The sequence below is a fragment of the Mastacembelus armatus genome, chromosome 9 (assembly GCF_900324485.2).
Source record: "Mastacembelus armatus chromosome 9, fMasArm1.2, whole genome shotgun sequence".
In the NCBI taxonomy this organism is placed as follows: domain Eukaryota; kingdom Metazoa; phylum Chordata; class Actinopteri; order Synbranchiformes; family Mastacembelidae; genus Mastacembelus; species Mastacembelus armatus.
The window spans coordinates 3,816,023-3,835,878 of NC_046641.1; the positions used below are offsets into that span (position 1 = coordinate 3,816,023).

General features: G+C 43.6%; 2 protein-coding genes across 26 annotated transcripts in view; one reads left to right on the forward strand and one right to left on the reverse strand.

Annotated features, from left to right (window-relative positions):
* citb (citron rho-interacting serine/threonine kinase b) overlaps window positions 1-3,148 on the forward strand; it is a 30,545-nt gene extending 27,397 nt beyond the window's left edge. The window contains exons 33-38 of the mRNA XM_026321034.2: window positions 503-631; window positions 878-958; window positions 1,052-1,130; window positions 1,222-1,395; window positions 1,655-1,943; window positions 2,956-3,148. Coding sequence (XP_026176819.1) covers window positions 503-631; window positions 878-958; window positions 1,052-1,130; window positions 1,222-1,395; window positions 1,655-1,943; window positions 2,956-2,979 — 776 coding nt within the window. The 3' untranslated portion in view covers window positions 2,980-3,148. The remainder of the gene's footprint in view (window positions 1-502; window positions 632-877; window positions 959-1,051; window positions 1,131-1,221; window positions 1,396-1,654; window positions 1,944-2,955) is intronic.
* Window positions 1-19,856, reverse strand: part of mtmr3 (myotubularin related protein 3) — a 39,709-nt gene that overhangs the window by 9,135 nt on the left and 10,718 nt on the right. For 2 of the 25 annotated variants that reach the window (XM_026320988.2, XM_026320985.2), the window contains 12 exons: window positions 19,708-19,839; window positions 19,424-19,535; window positions 18,085-18,280; window positions 17,755-17,940; window positions 17,320-17,490; window positions 16,629-16,774; window positions 14,659-16,165; window positions 14,416-14,526; window positions 12,610-12,698; window positions 11,635-11,661; window positions 11,147-11,269; window positions 4,255-8,125 (listed from right to left, as the gene is read on the reverse strand). In XM_026320988.2, the coding sequence (XP_026176773.1) occupies window positions 7,954-8,125; window positions 11,147-11,269; window positions 11,635-11,661; window positions 12,610-12,698; window positions 14,416-14,526; window positions 14,659-16,165; window positions 16,629-16,774; window positions 17,320-17,490; window positions 17,755-17,940; window positions 18,085-18,280; window positions 19,424-19,535; window positions 19,708-19,839 (2,972 nt within the window). In that variant the 3' untranslated portion in view covers window positions 4,255-7,953. Of the gene's footprint in view, window positions 1-54; window positions 1,412-2,152; window positions 2,999-4,254; window positions 8,126-11,100; window positions 11,493-11,634; window positions 11,662-12,609; window positions 12,699-14,415; window positions 14,527-14,658; window positions 16,166-16,628; window positions 16,775-17,319; window positions 17,491-17,754; window positions 17,941-18,084; window positions 18,281-19,423; window positions 19,536-19,707; window positions 19,840-19,856 lie in introns of those variants that run through there. The other 23 variants (XM_026320991.2, XM_026320990.2, XM_026321006.2 and 20 more) reach the window with 21 other exon arrangements.

Consider the following 19,856-nt stretch of genomic DNA (forward strand, 5'->3'; position numbering starts at 1 on the left):
ACCACAGTCTTTGAAAGTATTTCCTTGAATTTAAAAGCAAAACACATGGTTTGGGTTTTCTTTCTTCCTCTTTACTTCAGATGGCAATATTTCCAGTCACCATTAAATTACAGCCACAGTGCTGTCTATAGACTATAGTAACAGTGTAGACTAGTTATTTTGCAGATTAGGATTTAAAAATTCTGCAATGATGTAAAAAATTCTGTTGTTTTCTAACAAAATAACCAATCAACCACATGTAGGATAGTTACCTCCACTGCCAAGACCTGCACAGTGGAGACTTAATGCAGGCTGCTGCTTCATAAGACAGACTGGGGAGAGCCTTTAGCCTCACTGGCCCCATGTTGATAACCACAATCATACATCAGGTACCAGGTAATCACAGGAATATTATATTGTCCTATTGCACCACAGGCACCAGGGGCCTGTTCAGGCAGGATTGTGTGTGCACAGTGAAACACACATAATGTTCAGCTTTGATCCTCTGATTCGTGCACTCCAGAGTTCCTGGATAAGAACGATGTGTCACTGGCCTCAGCAGTGTTTGCCGCCTCGTCCCACAGTTTCCCCATCGCCATCATGCAGGTGGCCAGCGGCGTGCAGAAGGAGGAGTACCTGCTGTGTTTTCACGGTGGGTTTGGGTGAAAATGATGCTTTAGTACAGAGCATCACTGTGAGCAGTTTATTTACAAATGTGCTTTTAGCGTTAGCTTTTCCTCTTCTCCTGTGTCCATGTTTTTGATGTTTAGACAAAGGTGATTGGTGTTTTTGTGAATTTACACTGTCAGTGATACTGTTGCTCACAGAAGACTCATCCTATTCTTTCTTGTGGCTGGAGGCAGTAAGAGGCTGTATAGTTACTTTCTTTGTGTGACAGAGTTTGGGGTGTTTGTGGACACGTACGGACGAAGAAGCCGCACTGAGGAAATTAAGTGGAGCCGCCTGCCTCTGTCCTTTGGTGAATAAACTCTCTAACTACAGTTGTATAGCAACCAGCAACACTACATCAAATATTAATATCTGTATCATTTTCCATTCTACTCTGGTGCAGCCTACAGGGAGCCCTACCTGTTTGTCACCTACTTCAATTCCCTGGACGTCATCGAGGTTCAGGGACATGCTGCTCTGAGGTGAGAGAGACCAGCGGGGTTGTACCAAACACTTTTTAAACATGCTGATATTAGTTAGCTGTGTTTCCCACATCACTCTCCTTGCCTGCAGCCCTACAGTGCTGGGCCACCTGGACATCCCCAACCCACGCTACCTGGGACCAGCCATCTCCTCCGGGGCCATTTACCTGGCCTCCTCCTACCAGAATAAGCTGCGGGTGATCTGCTGTAAGGGAAGTCTGATCAGAGAGTCTGGAGAGCTGCAGAGGACCGGCTCCAGCCGAGGGTCAGCTCCCACTGTCCTGTTTGAAAAAAACAAAAAAACACTGTGACACTGTGTAGGCAAGCTTAAAATCACTTAAACACCTACAAGCCTTGAAAAAACAAATCAGCTCAAAAATACACTTATAGTGCAATGACTGTTTGGATTTACAGGCAGGTTACTAGACCAGCACTGCCATCTGCTGTGAAAACATCAGATCCTCTGAAACAGAGTTGGTTTTCCCTAGTAAAGCTGAAAGTGCGCTCTGCTGTGTTTTCTACAGCAGTCCCAGTAAGCGCGGCCCCCCCACCTACACAGAGCACATCTCCAAGCGTTTGTCCTCGGGCCCCGGCAGTCACGACGGCCTGCATCGTGAGCCCAGCACCCCGCACCGTTACCGGGAGGGCCGCACCGAATTCAGACGAGACAAGTCTCCTGCACGACCACTGGACAGAGAGAAGTCACCCGGCAGGGTGCTGGACAGCCGCAGGGAGAGGTCCCCTGGGAGATTTGGGGACAACACTCGACTCCATGCTGGATCCGTCAGAACACAGCTCGCCCCTGTCAACAAGGTAGTGCAGGGCCAAGCCAACCTTGTTTCCTGTGTTTCTCAACTATCAGATGATACTCAGCAATATCAGTGCAAATATTATTTACACATTTAGGAGTTACAACTTAAATCAGGTTTGGTGGAGTTAAAAAAGTGGACCTCTGCACAAAAATCTACAAAAGTGAATTTTGTTTCTTTGTGCAAATATTCAGATACAAATAGTCTTTTTCCACTGCACTAAACTGTCATGTTTGTAAATCCTGAAAACACATGTAAATAATATTGGCACTTAGTTTGTTAAATTAACACAAAACAGGCTCCTTTACTACACATTCAACACAGATCCACCCCAGAACATTTGGGATACACATACATTTTAGACCTCTGGTTCTCAACCTCATCAGCGTATCAATGACATGAAAAAAAAAACATCTCTCCAGAATTTCACGTTAACAAAATAATATTTTCTTTGAGCGCTTGTTTACTACCCCTCAGACTTATCTTGTGACTCTGGGAAATCCTAAGCCTATGGCAGGGAAGAGTAGGAACAACAGCAAAAACATAAAAACAGGGAATAAAAGGAAGAAGGTAGCAAACAGCAAGACACTACAATAAAATGTCATGAAAAACAATATAAATGCTTACATCAATAATGCACAACATAGAGACTATCAAAGAAAGATCCATGCAGTCTAGAGCTAATATAAGAAAACAAGGGGATTCTTTGGCAGCAACAAAAACAAGGTCCTTTAATATTTAATAAAGCTTAGATTATAACCCACAGTCCCATTCCTCAGGTTGTGTCCTCAGTGAATACACAGCTGCTACAACAAACCTTTGGTCTCAGTGTGTCACTGTCCATCCAACAGCAAGTACAGCTTGATCAGGACACTGAAAATATATTAATTATATTACTATATTGAAGGATACTTCAGGTAATGTGCTGTAATTTTCTTACTATCAACAAATCCCATCAGAGACCAGAACCAACAAAGAACTGATCCGGGGTCACCGTCTGTGTCCTTGTCCTGCAGGTGTGGGATCAGTCATCGGTGTGAACCCAGGTCTGTGCTGCTCCTGACGGGAGGTTGAAGAGAAATCACTGATCCACTCTGAGTGCAAGCACACGCACACACCCACACCCACACTCACTCACTCACTCACTCAGGCTGACTGTCAGCCTTATTGCTTGTACATAACGCAGTCTGAGTCCCTTGTTCAGCAGCATCTGGCCCTGTGCTGGGACACGTCTCCTGCGACAATCCTCTCTGCTCTGAAACGTGCTTTCCCGGGAAAAATCCCACGGTAGATTTTGTGGCAGGAACCTGCGCTGATCTACAACCAAGAGAAGCTACTTTATAATATAAACTCCAAGATGTAAATACTGCTGTCTAAGTTTTTATAGATAAAGGGAATAGTCGGCTGGAAAAGCCTTGTCTATTTTTTTTAAAATGAGTTTCTAAAGATGTTGCAGGGAGATTAATGATGTCGTTGGTTCAGAAATACTCTATCAGCATTTCATTAAAATTTGAAATCTGATGTTGGGTTTTTTCTCAGTTCAGAGAATCAGGCCAACATGTTCTCACATATAACACACTGAGGAGGCAACGCTTTGCACATGAGATTGGATTTGAACAGGAGTTAAAAACTCATTCTTGTTACATGACCAGTCTTTTCTCTCTGGACCAAATGTGTGGTCCTCTTCACTAAATAGCCTTTCATATATAATTGCTTTATTGACAGTCGTCGTCCGGCCATACTTTGTAAAACTAAGTAATGTTTTGCTGCAAGTGTTTCTTGATGTTTTTAGCAAACCTAAGGTACAGAAATATGCAGCTCTGCCTCTGATGCCGGACGTGGTGTAATCAGGCTGGCTGTTGCCGTCTCAGCTTGGTCTTAGTCCACCGCCGCTGCTGTTAGTAATGGTACAGATGTCCTGTTTCTGTGCAGTGATATGAAGTCCAGTATTGTCAGGGGTCGTCACTTTCTAGTATTGTTTCTTTAGAGCCTGTAGGACCACCTCCATCCGTGTCATCGCTAAGCATGACTAACTTACAACAGCACCCATCGCTTCTTGATCCTGATTCTTTCTCTTGGTTGTTTTCTGTCATGTATTCACTTGAATTTGCATTGGATAAGTAGACATTGATGTTAGACAGTAAGTTAAGATTTTCTTCATTTTTAGAGCTGTATACCAGTACATGCATTAAACATGACTGAAGTGTTTGTCCACAGTCTTTTTGTGTGCGTTTGTGTTTTCAGCTGCAGATTTTCAGGCACACCTGTTGCCTCAGTGTTCCTCAGGTATTAGGTGCTGCTAGCAGACAACACAGTAGGCTGATCTACTTTATTTTGTCCTTGAATTCTACAACAATGTAATGCTCTTTTTAAAGTAAATCCAACAAAACAAAATATTCAGACTAAACAAGGAGCACTTGTTACAGGAAATTGCTATGTACAGCTACACACTCCTCTGACAGACATGAGAAGGTTCAAAGTGCTTATCAAACAGAAGGGAAAGGAGGAAAATTAAATGAAAGCACAAGTGATCCCTTTGTGAGAGACCCGTAATAAAACTGCTTGGCACCAGTCTCCACCAAGAGACATACACACACACATGCGCGCGCGCACACACACACACACACACACACACACTCGCGTAAAGTGACTACTGGGCCGTTGCAGTGATGCCTCTGATAGAGCATGTCAGTGTGAGTGAAGAAAATTACAACATATGCAGACCAAGAAAACTTCTTGGGAAGGAAAAAACAAAAAACAAAACAAAAACACAGCAAGGGATCATCCTGGCAATGTGTGTGTTCTGGTGCCCTGTTTCCCACATTACCCTGCCCTCCCACAAACAGAACCATTAACTATCACGCTTGTTACAATACTGAAAAGCACAGCATACTTTCAGCTTCATTCTGACCCGCTCCATGGCAGTGTCTACTTAATGTTATGTGCAAAAAATAGCCTTTTTTTTTTTTTTTTTTAAAAAAAAAAAAAGACAATTCACATTCATGGATTGTTGAAAAAGATAAACCTGGTGCCCCACATGCCTGAGATGGTGGTGGGGAAAAAAAAAAGGGTAAGAGTTCATGCTGTCGGCCATTTTGTGTCTGTAGGTGAAAGAGCTCTGACCTAAGACCAAATTAAGCTGTGTTGACCTTTGATAGTCAACATTTAGGACAAAGATACATATGTTTGGGATGAGCATGATTAGGTCATCTGCCAATAGGTTATACTTTAATTTGCTGTTTTACCATAGCACCATACCAAAGTGAACCGATATTAAAAAAAAAATTGTTTGGACAGCTAACACCTCATTGCTGTTGCCATGGTATTACCTGTTTGAAGTGTTTTTGTAAATATTTAATGTACAGGAATTATAAAGTAATTTATGAGGGGCAGACAATTCCACCCAATTCTAATTAAAAGACCAAAGGTGGAGCAGTTGAATGAAACCACTTCCAAAGGAGGGCAGAGAGATAAACAAACACTTCAGGCCTGTTGTCGCTCTGCCCACCTTGAACTGTGGCTCCACTGCACACTTCAACTACCTGCACACTTCAACCACCACACTTAAGTCCAACAGGAACACACACCATCAGAGATACAGCTGCAGTATGATTAAATGCAGGCCAATTCATACATTTCCTCTCATAGTCAAACCTCTGCTGTCACATATACTGGCCAACTGCTAACTGAAGCAAGGGCTGTGCTGTCAGGAGGAATAACAGACCGGCAGTCTCAACAAGAAGATAAGCATTCAAATCGAAGTCTGCAGTCTTTAATGCTCCAGATGACTAAGGGGGAAAACAACAACAAAGGCCATTACTGATGACAAATCTGGAAAGCAAAAGTCACTCAGCAACTACAAGCTCAGTGTGAATGTGTTCATGAACGAGTGTGTGCACAAAGTAGAGGTAGTGTGTTTAGGTGGGCTTGAATGGAGTACTGTTTACGTGAGAGTCGGGGATTTTGTTTTGGGATCAGGCTGTTTGTTTTTGACCACGGTTCTCTCAGTGCATAGATGTCTCATTGGCTACAGACATGCTCAATGGAGGGCCGTCATCGCCTCGGGTCACAACCACCGCTTAGCCCATCTCAAACACTGATTATCCTGTGGCAATTTGAATTGTCTGGGTTTGAAAACAGCAATTCAACAACAGAACCTTAATAAATAAAATCAAAGGGAAACCACTGCAGCATCAAAACAGGACATCCTGCTCTCTATTTAAAAAAAACACCTGTTACCTCCAACAGGTTGCAAAATATAGGTAGTTTTCTGCAATTAACACCATAACAAAACAAAGAAATAAAAAACTTTTTGGTGACTAAGTGAGCCACTATTCAAGGATTCTATACACTTTCTTAAATGCTATATAGGTATCTGAATATATTAGTTTATTCATTTATTTTACAAAATGTGTGTGTGTGTGTCTGTGTGTGCAAGGAGCTCAGTGAGTAGGTGTGAGGCAGAGTGGGCGTCTCAGATTTCATTTGGAGTTACAAACTTTCAGGAAAACACTAAGAGCCCTTTCTGCTGCTGCTGCTCTTCTCCTGTGCCAGCCAATCACAGAGGAAATCAGTGATGTCATAGGCGGCTGCTGCTTCTCAAATATGAAGAAATGACAGAAATTAAAACATGCCGTCTTTTGAAAAGGAGCACAAAAATTTAAATGAGTCAAATTCACCCTGTCATCTATGATTTCCCCCAGAGAGCTGAAAAGTGAGCAAGACATCCAGCTTCCAGTGCCTGCTGGGTAAAGGGGGGCTGCTGTGAGTGAAGGGCATGAAGGTATGGCTAGCAGGAGAAATTACACAGTCAGTCAGGCTGTGTTGAGACCATACAACCTGCAGCTCACACGCCGACACAAACTGACAGCACCACAGTACATCAGTTCACAGTCCCGGCAGACGAATAGTAACAGTCCATCAGGGAGCAGATCTGAGCGGCTGTTTCCTATAGTTCACTAACTTATAACGTCTTGTTTTAAGACTCATGGCTAATTATTCTAATAAGGTATTTAAAAGAAGTGTGGTACTTTGAGCAAGAAAAACTATTTCAATGTCTTCAAATTGTACATAATCACAAAGGTGGGCTTTTAAAAATCCTGTTTGCACTCTGGGCTGAATCTCATCACAGCGTCAATCTGAAGTATTGAAGTAGTTTCTTTTGTTTGTTTTTTTTTTTCTTTCAGTGTGAAAAGCTGCTAAAAGCTCAGCAAAACAAAAGCAAGCACATATGCTGAGCTGAGATTCAGCCAAAAGTTTTTTTAAAAGGGTCCATTTACCCAATGTGCTGAATTTTAGGCAAGTACAGATATAAGGGTGACATTGTTTCAGGAAAGAAATGTTACAGTTTTAAAGGGAAACTCAACCAATAGTCATCTCCTCTGCATTGTGGCAGCAGAAATCTCAGATGAGACCTCAGGACCTTATCACATGCCACTAGAAGCAGGTGAGGAAATATTCTGTTTTTGGTAATTTAGGTGAACTGACCCTTTAAGATTTTACTTAAACATTTGTGCAGATCACAATCTAGACATTTCTGATGCTGACGGACTGTCTCATGATTGCCACAAGATGTTTCCATGTCACTATGCTGTTGCACCCTGCAGAGGAAAGTAGTAGTCCAGGATGGGACCTGAAGAGCAGTGTAGATGAGCGGTGGAATGGTAGAGGGGACCAAAGCTGTTCAAATGACTTCAGCAACACAGAGACGACCTCCGCCTGCCTGCTCCAAGGTACCAGGATGCCCATTTTTGCTTCTCTGGCCTTGGGGCGCAGTCCCATCACTGCCACATAGACTCAGTGTGGCTCACCACCCACCACATCTCACCGAAGCATCGTCCAGTTCCTCTGCCACATCATCCTCTGTATTTACACATTAAATTCCATATCTGCTGCGCGCACACACACACCCACACACACACACGGGACATTCTGTGTAGCTCCTGTGCTCTTCTTCAGCAGTGCGCCTATGTCAGCGGCTGGCAGTCTCCCTCCTGGTCCCAATCCGCGGCGCTTCAATTGGAGCTGGCTGCGATGGGTTTCTCCAGCTCCAGGTCCAGTGGAGCCGAGCCGAGCTGGAGGCTACTGTAGCAGGTCTTACAGACGCGGCTGGGCTCAAACAGCTGCTGGCTTGGCACTGGGATCTTCTGGTCACAACAGCTGGCACAGAACACGTTACCGCAGTTCCTGCAGGAGGAACACAGACCGGTCATAGCTGGACTCTCAGACAGAGCCTCCTTACACCTACTCTTACCATGCGTCTCCTTTTCTGATCTCCTTTTTCAGATTTACTCATAACTCAGCTCTGCTGTCTTTAAACCAGGGCCCTGATCTTCAAATGAGGAAATGAGTTAGCTTAGTTCAACCATCTTAATCCTTTTTCAAGAGTTTTCAACTAGACTTCATAAATGAACATATCTTGGGTGAACACATTAATATCCAAACAAGTATCTGACTGCTACTAATATTATGGAACCAGAAAACATGTAAGTTGATGACATTTTGTGAGTGAATACTAAAATGTATGAATCCAAAGTAAAAGCTTGCATAATGCATTACTACTGAATAAGGACTGGTACCTGAGCCTGGTACCTGAGCCTACAGGGTCAGAATCAGGGCTAATGTAAAGAAAACACTGATTTCTGGATCCATTTCCATCTCTGCAGTTTAATCTGGATTGTGAGAGGAGTTGGAAGAATTTCATTTGAATATGTTGTAGGTGGGTTACTCAGCTGTGAAGAACCAAGTTAGTCAGGCTATGCTGCATTAGTGGGTTCACCTCTGAAGATCAGGACTGAAAATGTGTCTGCTGTGGTCAGACCAATGTGCTGTAATTAGTTTTTGTTTTTGCCTTGCATTTGTTGTGTATGACTCGAAAGTGATGACGCATGATAAAAGAGGAGTAAAGCAGGAGCTAGAACTAACAATTGAATGGCTCATCCTGAGCTTTGCACTTGAGGTTTTCACAGGTCCATTCAGTCCTGAGGAACCAAGACCCGACCTGGGATCCAAATTTCCTAGGTACAAATTGTCCCCAGTCTATAGTCAGGTCAGAGAGGGTCTCATGTTACTAATGGAACTGAACCTGAGTAAATCTGTAGCCTGCAGGACTTATGCTGCTATATCTTCATTTTAATGGTCGGTTTATTTGAACACAGAGACAGAATAACAACAAAATCCAGAAAAATGCATTTCAAAAAAGTTATAAATTGATTTGCATTTTAATGAGTGAAATAAGCATTTGACCCCTTCGCAAAGCATGAGTTAGTACTTGGTGGCAAAACCCTTGTTGGCAATCCATATAGGTCACTTGTACTTGGCCACCAGGTTTGCACACATCTCAGGAGGGATTCTGGCCCACTCCTCTTTGCAGATCCTCTCCAAGTCATTAAGGTTTCGAGGCTGATGTTTGGCAACTCGAACCTTCAGATCCCTCCACAGATTTTCTATGGGATTAAGGTCTGGAGACTGGCTTGGCCACTCCAGGACCTTAATATGCTTCTTCTTGAGCCACTCCTTTGTTGCCTTGGCCATGTGTTTTGGGTCATTGTCATGCTGGAATACCCATCCACAGCCCATTTTCAATGCCCTGGCTGAAGGAAGAAGGTTCTCACCCAAGATTTGATGGTACATGACCCCATTCATCGTCCCTGTGATGCGGTGCATTTGTCCTGTCCCCTTAGCAGAAAAACACTCTCAGAGCATAATGATTTAACCTCCATGTTTGACGGTGGGGATGGTGTTCTTGGGGTCATAGGCAGCATTCCTCTTCCTCCAAACACGGCGGGTTGAGTTGAAGAGCTCTATTTTGGTCTCATCTGACCACAAAACTTTTACCCAGTTCTCCTCTGAATCATTCAGATGTTCACTGGCAAACTTCAGACGGGCCTGTACATGTGCTTTTTTGAGCATGGGGACCTTGCAGGCGCTGCAGGATTTCAGTCCTTCACGGCATAGTGTATTACCAATTGTTTTCTTGGTGACTATGGTCCCAGCTGCCTTGAGATCATTGACAAGATCCTCCCATGTAGTTCTGGGCTGATTCCTGACCGTTCTCATGATCATTGAAACCACGAGGTGAGATCTTGCATGGAGCCCCAGACTGAGAGAGATTGACAGTTATTTTATGTTTCTTCTATTTGCGAATAATTGCACCAACTGTTGTCACCTTCTCACCAAGCTGCTTGGCAATGGTCTTGTAGCCCATTCGAGCCTTGTGTAGGTCTTCAATCTTGTTCCTGACAGCTTTGTCTGGGCAGCTTTTTGGTCTTGGCCACGGTGGAGAGTTTGGAATCTGATTGCTTCTGTGGACAGGTGCCTTTTATACAGGTAACAAGGTGAGAATAGGAGCACTCCTATAGGAGCCAGAAATCTTGCCGAGTGATATGGGGTCAAATACTTATTTCACTAAAATGCAAATCAATTTATAACTTTTTTGAAATGCGTTTTTCTGGATTTTTTTGTTCTTATTCTGTCTCTCAATGTTCAAATAAACCTACCATTAAAATTATAGACTGATCATTTCAAGGGTCAGTGGGCAAACGTACAAAATCAGCAGGGGATCAAATACTCTTTTCCCTCACTGTGTGTATGTATATGTATATATATATATATATATATATATATATATATATATTAGATTTTGATAACTTTTGATAACAAATGATTTTAAGTTACATTTGGTTCATTCTTATTATGCTCCTCTTTTCCTCTGTGACTGCTCGTTAACTGTTTGCACTCATACACCATTGTTTGCGTTTACTCTGTTCGGCCTGACTGCACGGTGGATCAAGTCTGGTTATCCTCAGGTCTATTCAGATTGGGTTGGTTTTTAAAAATGTAACTTAAGCAAATTGGTTTCAGGTTTTGTCCATTGGGTCTGTTCCAGACTGGGTCCAAAATGCTGGACCTGTGAAGACCTCTCTTTTGCACACAGCTCTTGTTTACAGTTATCTCTGCTATGAGGTTTCACTACATGCCAGGTTACAGAGGTGCTCTAACACTCAGCGGTGCCAACTTGATTATTCAGCCCATTAAAAACACAAGTTACCATCACTTGACAGGAAGGCAGGTCACACTTCAGATACCCATGCTCAGATTCAGATGTAAGGCCATGCTGACATTTACACACACAGTGGTCTATTCTACCTGCCTGTACTCACCCTGAGCAGAAAAAAAACATCTAATTCTAATTTCCCAGCCTCTTACACCAGCAGGTGGACTGAGTGGCCTTCAGGACCATGCGGTGCTGCTGGCAGGTGAGATGCAGGGGGCTGGTTTGGGGCAGCATGCTGCCAGGGTGTGTGCTGAGGGTGGGGTGCTGATGTGGAGCTATGGCAGGAAGAGGGTTGAGGAAATCCACAGTTTTTTTTTCCCAAGAGATTAGAATTTTTCAGATAACAAGCAGCTCTCGACCAAACACAGCTGGCTCACTGACAGCACCGTGCACAGCAATTTAAAACCGCTAAATGCAAACACACTGGCGCTTCAGGACACACATTCAAGTCAATACATCTCAGAATGAAGAGGGATTTCCCCAGGAATTTGCTGACAACTAAAACACAACCAGATGCAGCGAGTGAGGAGGGGAAGGAATAGAGAGGGAGGGATAAGGATTAGGAGGATGGAGGTGAGGTGATGCCAGGTTTAAAGGGTGGATTAGGAAGGAGGAGGGGGACAGGGGAGCCGGATCTCACCAGACCTCCTGGACAGGCTCCCTGCCACTGTAGAGGAGGAGAGGGGCAGACAATGGATAAGAAGAGCCTGAACAGTGGAGAAATCTTAACATACTGTAACACACTCTGCTGATGATGTGTGTCGGCTTTACTAAAGCTAAATCTAAGATAATCAGAGCTGTCAGACAGCTACAGTGCTTTCTGTTTTCAATCCAGAGGTGAAACAACTATGGATTACTGTTTACAACAAACTCTTCAGACCACATTGGAACCTCAAAAAATACATGCTGTCCTGATCCAACTGCACTAACATGAGGAAGTGATAACAGCAGAGGAAATACCACCATCTAAGACAGAATTATACAACACACCAAAATTCGTCTGCTGCAAAGCACCAAAAGAGATCCTGACACTCCCAGACGTCGAGACTTTGAGCGCTCCTCTATCTGGCCCTTTATTCTACAGGTCTATCTGAGAACCACAGCCAACAAAATAAATTAATCTACTGACCTAACACCAGCCAAGTTTTGAATTAATGAGAAGTGCATTTCTGTTTACTACAGCTGGCAACTGGCCTAGCTTGAGGTCCAGTCTGGTAAGTCTGTGGAAATGCAATACTTTACTGAACTTGTTGATTTGTTGAGCTACAAAAACAGTCTGTCTGCAGTCAATGGTCTCATAGAGTGATGTCTCTTCTATGGAGGGCAGGCAATGGTTTCATCATGTTATATTTAAATAATTTGTTGTCAGTGAAGCTGACTATTCTAACTTGTGAAAGTCAGTTAGTGCTGGGTAAAAGAAGATGGAAGGCTAGAAGATAAACCTCATCAAACATGCTCACGCAAGATCAATACAAGACTCCTTCTGATGTCATGTGTGAACTGCAAAACCTCAGCTGAACCTAGCCAGAGTCCAGATGTGTCTAAACATCAGTCAGACACAGAAGTGGTCGACGACAGCGATAGTGACTTCTACAGCCTATAACCCTTAAATTACCTGCAGTGATGCTTCCTGGTGGCGAGCCAGAACCTGCTCTCACAGCCATAACAATGTGCCGCCAAATGGTCAGGGTACCAGCGAGTCACCTGTAATGTACAGAGTAACGTCACTTAACAGCTCCTGAATGTTTATGGTACTTTCTGGACTGGATGTTCTGATTGCACCGGAATATTAGTTGCTGTTAGCTAAAAAGTCTTATTGAAGAGGAAAAAAAACATACATAAGTGCCTCGGTGTATAAGTTGTATTTCTAATTATAGTGTAAATTAGCCTATGAAGTAGGGCTGAACGACTTTGGAAAATAATTTAATTGCGATTTTTTTTTACCAATATTGCGATTTACAATGTGATTATTTTTTCAAAGCTTTTTTGTGTTCTGTATTTTTCAACAATGAAAAGCAATAAATCATTGAAGTATGAACAAAACAATATTTAGATAGATTAAACATAAATGTTCTTTTCTGTAGACCAGGCCTATATGTTACAATGAAATCCTGTGATGTAAGAATTGATATAAATTAAATTTTTATTTATCAGCTACAATCACATTAGTACTATAATGACTGATTTTGTTGAACTTCCAGCCTTGTAAGCATGTAAAACTTACAACAAAAATAAACAAATGAACATAAACCTGGAGTAAACATTAATATAAAAGTCAGTAACAAATCACACAAACTAAAGTGTATATTGAAGAAATATAAAAAACTAATTTGTGGCTTTACCACTGTAATAAACGTAAACGTGTGGATTATGGCTTATCCAGTGTATTTATTAAAGCAGTGAACCCAGGCTTGGTCACCATACCTAGGGGCATCATATCTTTCGCGATGCACTCCGCTTTGAAGTGCGTTCATATGGAGTTACGCTTTCAAACGTTTTGGTAAGTGATCCCTGTCTGGTGGTATTTGGCTTATTTAACACACTGGTGGTCGGCATTTTTTCCATGCAACTATCATACAGTACTTTGTGATGTTTTTGTAAATGCTGAATCATGTTAGTAGTATTGCCCCGTGAGGTAGCAACCTTAGCAGGGCAGGTTTTGCACAATACCTGGAGCATCTTCTTTTTTAAAACCAAAATGTTCCATACAACGGACGTACTGCTCCTCTTTGACACTAAAGCAGTTTCCACAGTGTCAGGTTCTGTCGATGCTGAAGTCATTGTTTAACAGATTGAGTTGTAGTGTAGCTGCCAACTTTATTCTTCCTCTGCAGCCTGCTAAACGTTTGATCAAAATTGCGTTTTTTCAAATCGCGATTTAACTGCAAATGCAATTAATCGTTCAGCCTTACTATGAAGAACGTAGGCTAAGCATAACAACAAGCAGATGTGCATTACGAAATTCATTCATCTGTCAGGTAACGTTAAACAACTGTCCCAACATCTGCGTAAACGTGAAAGTGCATCCTCCTCCTCTCTTGTGTTGTCTGAATACCGACACTCACTCCAAACTGTGTTTCAGCTGCAGACCTTACTACCTGCACTTTGAAGTCTGCAGTATAGCTCTTTATTTTGGGCAGCATTTTCACTTGTGTTACACTAGGAGTTAGAGTTTAGTGTGAACATAAATGTTTTTACTTTTTCTGTGGTACATTATCTTCAATTGTCACAAGTGCCAGTCACAAAATGACTATATTACCACAGATAAATGCCTTCCACTGTTTAAGTTGCACAACAAGCCAAAGTAAATTAAAAAAAATCAGAAAATACAGTGCAAAGCAACTGCTGTGAAGAGCATAAATCATAAACAGCCATTGCGTTGACAGCTAATAGAAATCTACAGGCTGTCCGAGCTGCCCACCTCAGTGTCCTGCTTATCCACCTGCTCCCAGCTGGTCTCAGAGAAGAGCTCAGTGCTGCAGCGCGACAAACAGTTGGGGTCCAGGTTGTACTCTGAATCTGTCATTGAGGTCTGCAGGAAGGAGTACACAGAATAAAGCTCACTTTAACCAGTAAACATTAAGGAATCCATCCAGCATCCAGTTATAGATTAAAAGTTACATGTAAGTGGCAAACAGGTCAGTTTCCTGTCACAGTGTCTTACCACCTCGTCTCCCACATCTCCATTGATTCTGTGGGAGCTGATGTGCTGCTGATTCTCCAGGCGGCTCCACAGCTCCTGCACCTGCTTCTTCAAAGTCTCCACCTCTATCTGGTGTCCCGCCTCAATCTGTCTTAGCCTCTGTTGGATGGCGTCTGTGTGCAGCGTCAGGCCGTCGTCGTCCAGGTGGCTGCGGGAAGGCTGCTCCGGGCTGATGGTGGCCCGGCCCAACAAGGTGTGGCCCCAGCGGTGCTGTGAGCAGCTGCTCCGTGGGTGGAGGATTAGGGAGTTACAGCTTACTAGGGACATCTGTCGACTCAGAGGGGCCCGCTCCCCATTCCCTTTGGCCCAATGAGGACCTCCACACGGCTCCCCATCAAAGCTGTCTCCGTTACAAAGTCCATCCCTGCTTAGGTCAGCACTCCCAGACTGAAAGGCACTGATAGTGGGTCGCTTGGTGCCCCCATTTAAAGTTCTGATAACGCCATGTTCTACTGTCTCAAGGCCCTTCTCCTTCCTGGAGCAGGGTGGATGGCTCCTGCCATCAATGCAGGGCTGACGGCTCTGACAAACAGGTTGATGTGCTGGGAGCTCCAACCGGCTGCAGGCCTCTTCAGTTAAAGTCTCTGTGGAGCTTTCCATTAGGGAGGTCCTCTTATCCACCTGCTCCACCAGTTCAGAGACATCCTTGTCAGATTCAGGGCAATGCTCCTGATCCACACCTGGCTCTTCAGGGGACCTGTTGACAGAGCCGTTAGGTATAGTTCTATGGGCTGTAGGCTGCTCTGGTTCAGCTGAGCTGGACACACTGGCTTCATGGGCATGCTCCTCTAGTACACGAGAGTATTCGACATCCTGTTGATCCAGCTCCTCTGCCTTCTGCGTGGGCAAAGGGAGAGATGCACCATCATCTTCAGCCTGCATTACACCATTTTCTGGATGGTGGCAATTATCAAACACTTCTTTGTGCATCTCAGTCCCATCCATCTTAACACACTCACTCTCCACCTCAACTCTTGCATCTTTCGCTACATCTGTGTCCACTGTGTCCACTGTGTCCACAGTGTTAAAGACATGAGTGACAGCAGCACTTCCCTCTTTCTGATCTATTCCTGCCTCTTCCTTCGTGGCTTCTTGAAGAATGTTCTCCATTTGGCCCTCGGCCACGCCTACTGCCACAGACAGCTCTGCCTCTTCTGTCTCGTCTCCACTTGATGCTGGACTCACAGAGACTCCCTGTCCAAGCTCAGTGTGTGAGCCCTGGGGCTGCGGACTGTCATCCAGCTCTGAGTCCATTCCATCTGGGTAAGGCCCCACTCCATTAGGCAGAACCTCCTGATCCTGGTTCCCCCCTCCCTCAGGCCCCACTGCCATGTTCAGCTCCAGAGAACGCCGGTGGTCCTGCCACTTCTCATTGAGACTCGGGTCACTGGAGCGGCGGTTAGGGGCCAGAGAGTTTCCCAACTCACATGCACTAGGCAAGTTGTCGAAGGAGCGAGTCTTCGAGCGTCTGGACAAGAAACAAGAGACAAATTAGAGACAATAATAGCATTTAATAACCTAACCATGGCCCACTGCATCTGACACCCTATAATTCAATCAGAAGCTACTCACAGAATTAGCACAAAATACTTAACTAACAAATCAATCTCATGTCAGCCTCATCAGAACAAGAAATGCAGCACAGTGTCGAGAGAAGCATTCAGACTTTAACTTAGCACTAGCACAAACTATGCCAACAATAAAATTAAACAACTTCCTGGAGTTCTTTGATAATAATCAGACTAACATGAGAGAGGAGATAAACAGAGCATTAAAATATATCTGTGACTGCAAGGGCCAGAGCAGAGGAAAGCATCTAAGCAGACACGATAGAAAGCCAGGCCTCCCCAGCTTTGGGAGTTCTCAACCTAGGTTTATCTTACATGGCAAAGGAAGAGGGGGGGGGTCGGGTGCCAGCGCGCCAGGCTCACCTGCCCAGGGGCGCATCCTCTGGGTTGGCACCAGGCACAGGATAGGGGGCGCATGAATCATCAGAGGGGGTGGTGGGGGAGGAGCTGGGCAGGTAGACCGCAGTCCACAGCATCAGATTACGCACGTGACACACTGGGTGGAGAACCTGCAAATACAGCTGCAAATTTAACTTGAGACATATTAACTAACAACAGCAAAATACTACAGTAACAAATCCTTATGTTTTGAAAATAATGGCTATGAGTATATCTGAGTAAGAGCAGAGAAAAACATCTCAATGCAGAATATGATTTTTATGTTAAGTGGAGAACAGTTTTGGCCGTGACAGCCACACACAGAAATGCAAGCAGCAAAACAAAAGTAACCACAAAAATGCAATTCTAGGAAAGGGTGGCAAAGAGACGCTTAAATCACACTTGATAACATCATAATTAACAATAAATTTAAAGAGATGTTATGAAATACAAAGCCCAAGGGCTCATCTTTACCATTATGCCTCTGAATGCTTTAATGAGCAGTAGTGCAGGATTAGATTGTAAGATTTCACCAGGCTTCATCAATATTTTTGTACTGGCTTTGTTGAATTCTTTCATTTTAATTAGGTTTCATCTAAGTAAAAGTAAACGTGTAATGCAAACCTAGAAAAAACAGAATCAGACTCAAGGCAGAACACTTAGAGAGTGGACGTACAGTCTCGGAGTGCGAGGAGTACAGCATGTTCCTCAGTGTGCGGTTAGCTGGTCTCAGCAGTGACCAGACTGAGCAGGTCCTCTCCTGAATGTGGCGGTCCTCCCTCTCCTTGCCGCTGTTACACAGGAAGGTGCCGAACAGACAGGAGTAGGTGTGTTGCACCAGCTTCACCTGCAGACACACACAAATTGACATGCCCAGGCCTGTATGCGCACTTCAGGTATGATAAGAGCAAAGATGACAGAAGTTTTCTAGTATGACTTGTGAACAGACTCAGACAGTAACTACATGTCAGTATCTTGACTGTAAACTGATCGAGAGCATACTTGAAACAGAAGCACTTCTGTAAATGACAACCTTCTGCAATGCCTAATCTCAGGATATAAGAAGAGGACTTTGCAACTGTAGTTTTTGATTTCCACCACCAGTACACACCAGAAAGGCCTCATTAAACTCGAAGGAGCATGGGAACTGCCTCTGCAGCTGGTGAACACAGTCCAACCACTGCAGGAAGACGGGGCAGCGCTCATTCAGATCCTCAGAGTTTTCTCCATGGCCGCAGCGGTCAGCAAACTTATGGCCAAAATCCAGCCACTCAGTTTCCACCAGAACCTGGAAGCCCTGCACCAAACAAGACAAGATCTTACAGTTCTTCTAACAGTAAAAAACAAAACAAAACATTATCTTACCCAAATGTCAAAAAACAAAAACAATGCTAAGAAAGGCCAGGGCCGACAACGGTACTAAAGAAATGGTAGTTTTCACCTCAATGGTACGATAGTAAGGATCCAGCAGCAGCTTGGATAAAGCAACAATCTGAGGCGTACGGTCCCAGCCATCAGAGCAGTGCACCAGGACGGGCCTGTGGTCTCTGTCCACGGCATTGACCACCAGCAGCGCCGCCTTCAGCAGAAGGGACAGGTGCTGCAGCCACTTTGTGCTCTCTAGTGCAGAAAGCCAGCTACGGGCACACAGACAGCAACAGAGCAAAACACAATAACAAAAAAATTAAAAGAATCTGAGGACCTGATATTCCTAAGACACTAGGTAAAGGCCACATAAAGACAAATACATAACATTAACTTAATGTATTTCAGCAACTTTGTTGTTTTTAAGCAGCCAATGCAAACAAACCATTGTACTCTACCTGCTCAAGACCAAACTGCAGACAGATAAAGTTAGCAACTAACTCATGCACACAGTGAAAGATTTAGCATCTAAAGAGCTTTGTCTCAAAGGATGGTGGAGATAAAAAGAGGGGCTAAATACGCAACATCTGCATTTGTGAAGTGACAGAGGCACAATTCTAAATGATTGACTGCGCATTTTCCACATGATGTATAAGTAGGTGGATGTTTGCTAAGACAGTACCAATAACTTCACTCATGAAAAGGTTGTTTCCATGTCCCCTATTGACCACTGATGAATTAACGCAGCTATAAAATCCAGGTGTTGGGTCAAATGTCAAAAATGGCTCTGCCTGTTGAATAACAATCATGTCATATTTCAAAATCTTGCATGACCATAGTGAAACAAGCATCCATCTTGACCTACTTCAATTATGAGTAAATGTTTCACTTGTCTTATCTGGATTATAATTCCAGCACTATGGGGTTGGGTAGAGACAGACTTACACGTTCTTTTTCTTACTTTGAAATCTAGTTCAGCAGCAATCACAGTCACTATAGTAGTGTATAATAATAAAGGTTTGATTACTTTTCTGTTGCTTAAGCATAAAGTTTGCGCACATACAATAAAACTCACAAATAACATGAATTGTACGATCTGAGGAGCCAGGGTTAGAAAGATTTTTCAGAAGCTGTTTTTGTCTTCTGATTTGATCTTCTAAACACTTTCAACAAAAGTCAGTGTAATTCAACTACACACCACTGAGGCAAGAGTCTGGATGTGCACATGGAATGAGATCCTCCACTTGGGGTTCAGCCATATTTTCTAAATTAGGCACAGATGTATGGCTAAGGCCAAAACACAGCTGTGATTACTAGTTACCTACAGTTTCTACAACAAAGCTTAAGCACTTTGGGTTTAATAGTTTGTGCTTGCAGAGGAAGCTGGAAGCAGAGCTAGAGGCATAAAAACTTACTTGGCTGGATCAGGCATCTGAGTGCAGAGGAAACGCAGAGATTGGAAACTCTTGCGAATAGAGTGGATGTTGGCCATGCCCATAAACACCACCTCACAGTTGGGATAGTACTCTGGAACAGGAGGAAAACAATGGTTGAATTAAAAATGAGCAACCAAAAATTGGTGGCGGTTTTACTTTTAGCACAGAGAACAGTCACATTTGTAGTTAATTGAGCTGCTGAATCCACAGCACACAGTGACCTAATTCTGCATGCAACCAGGGACTGAGCTGAGAAGACCTACCTGGGCATTCACAGCCTCCCCCTTTGGCCCTGTTGGCAACAGCAGCAGCATAGGACCTGGCATCCAGGATCAGCAACTTATGGGGTTGAATGGCCAATGTCTCCACCTCTGAGCTGTTGGTCATGGACGATTCTGATACAGACACAAAA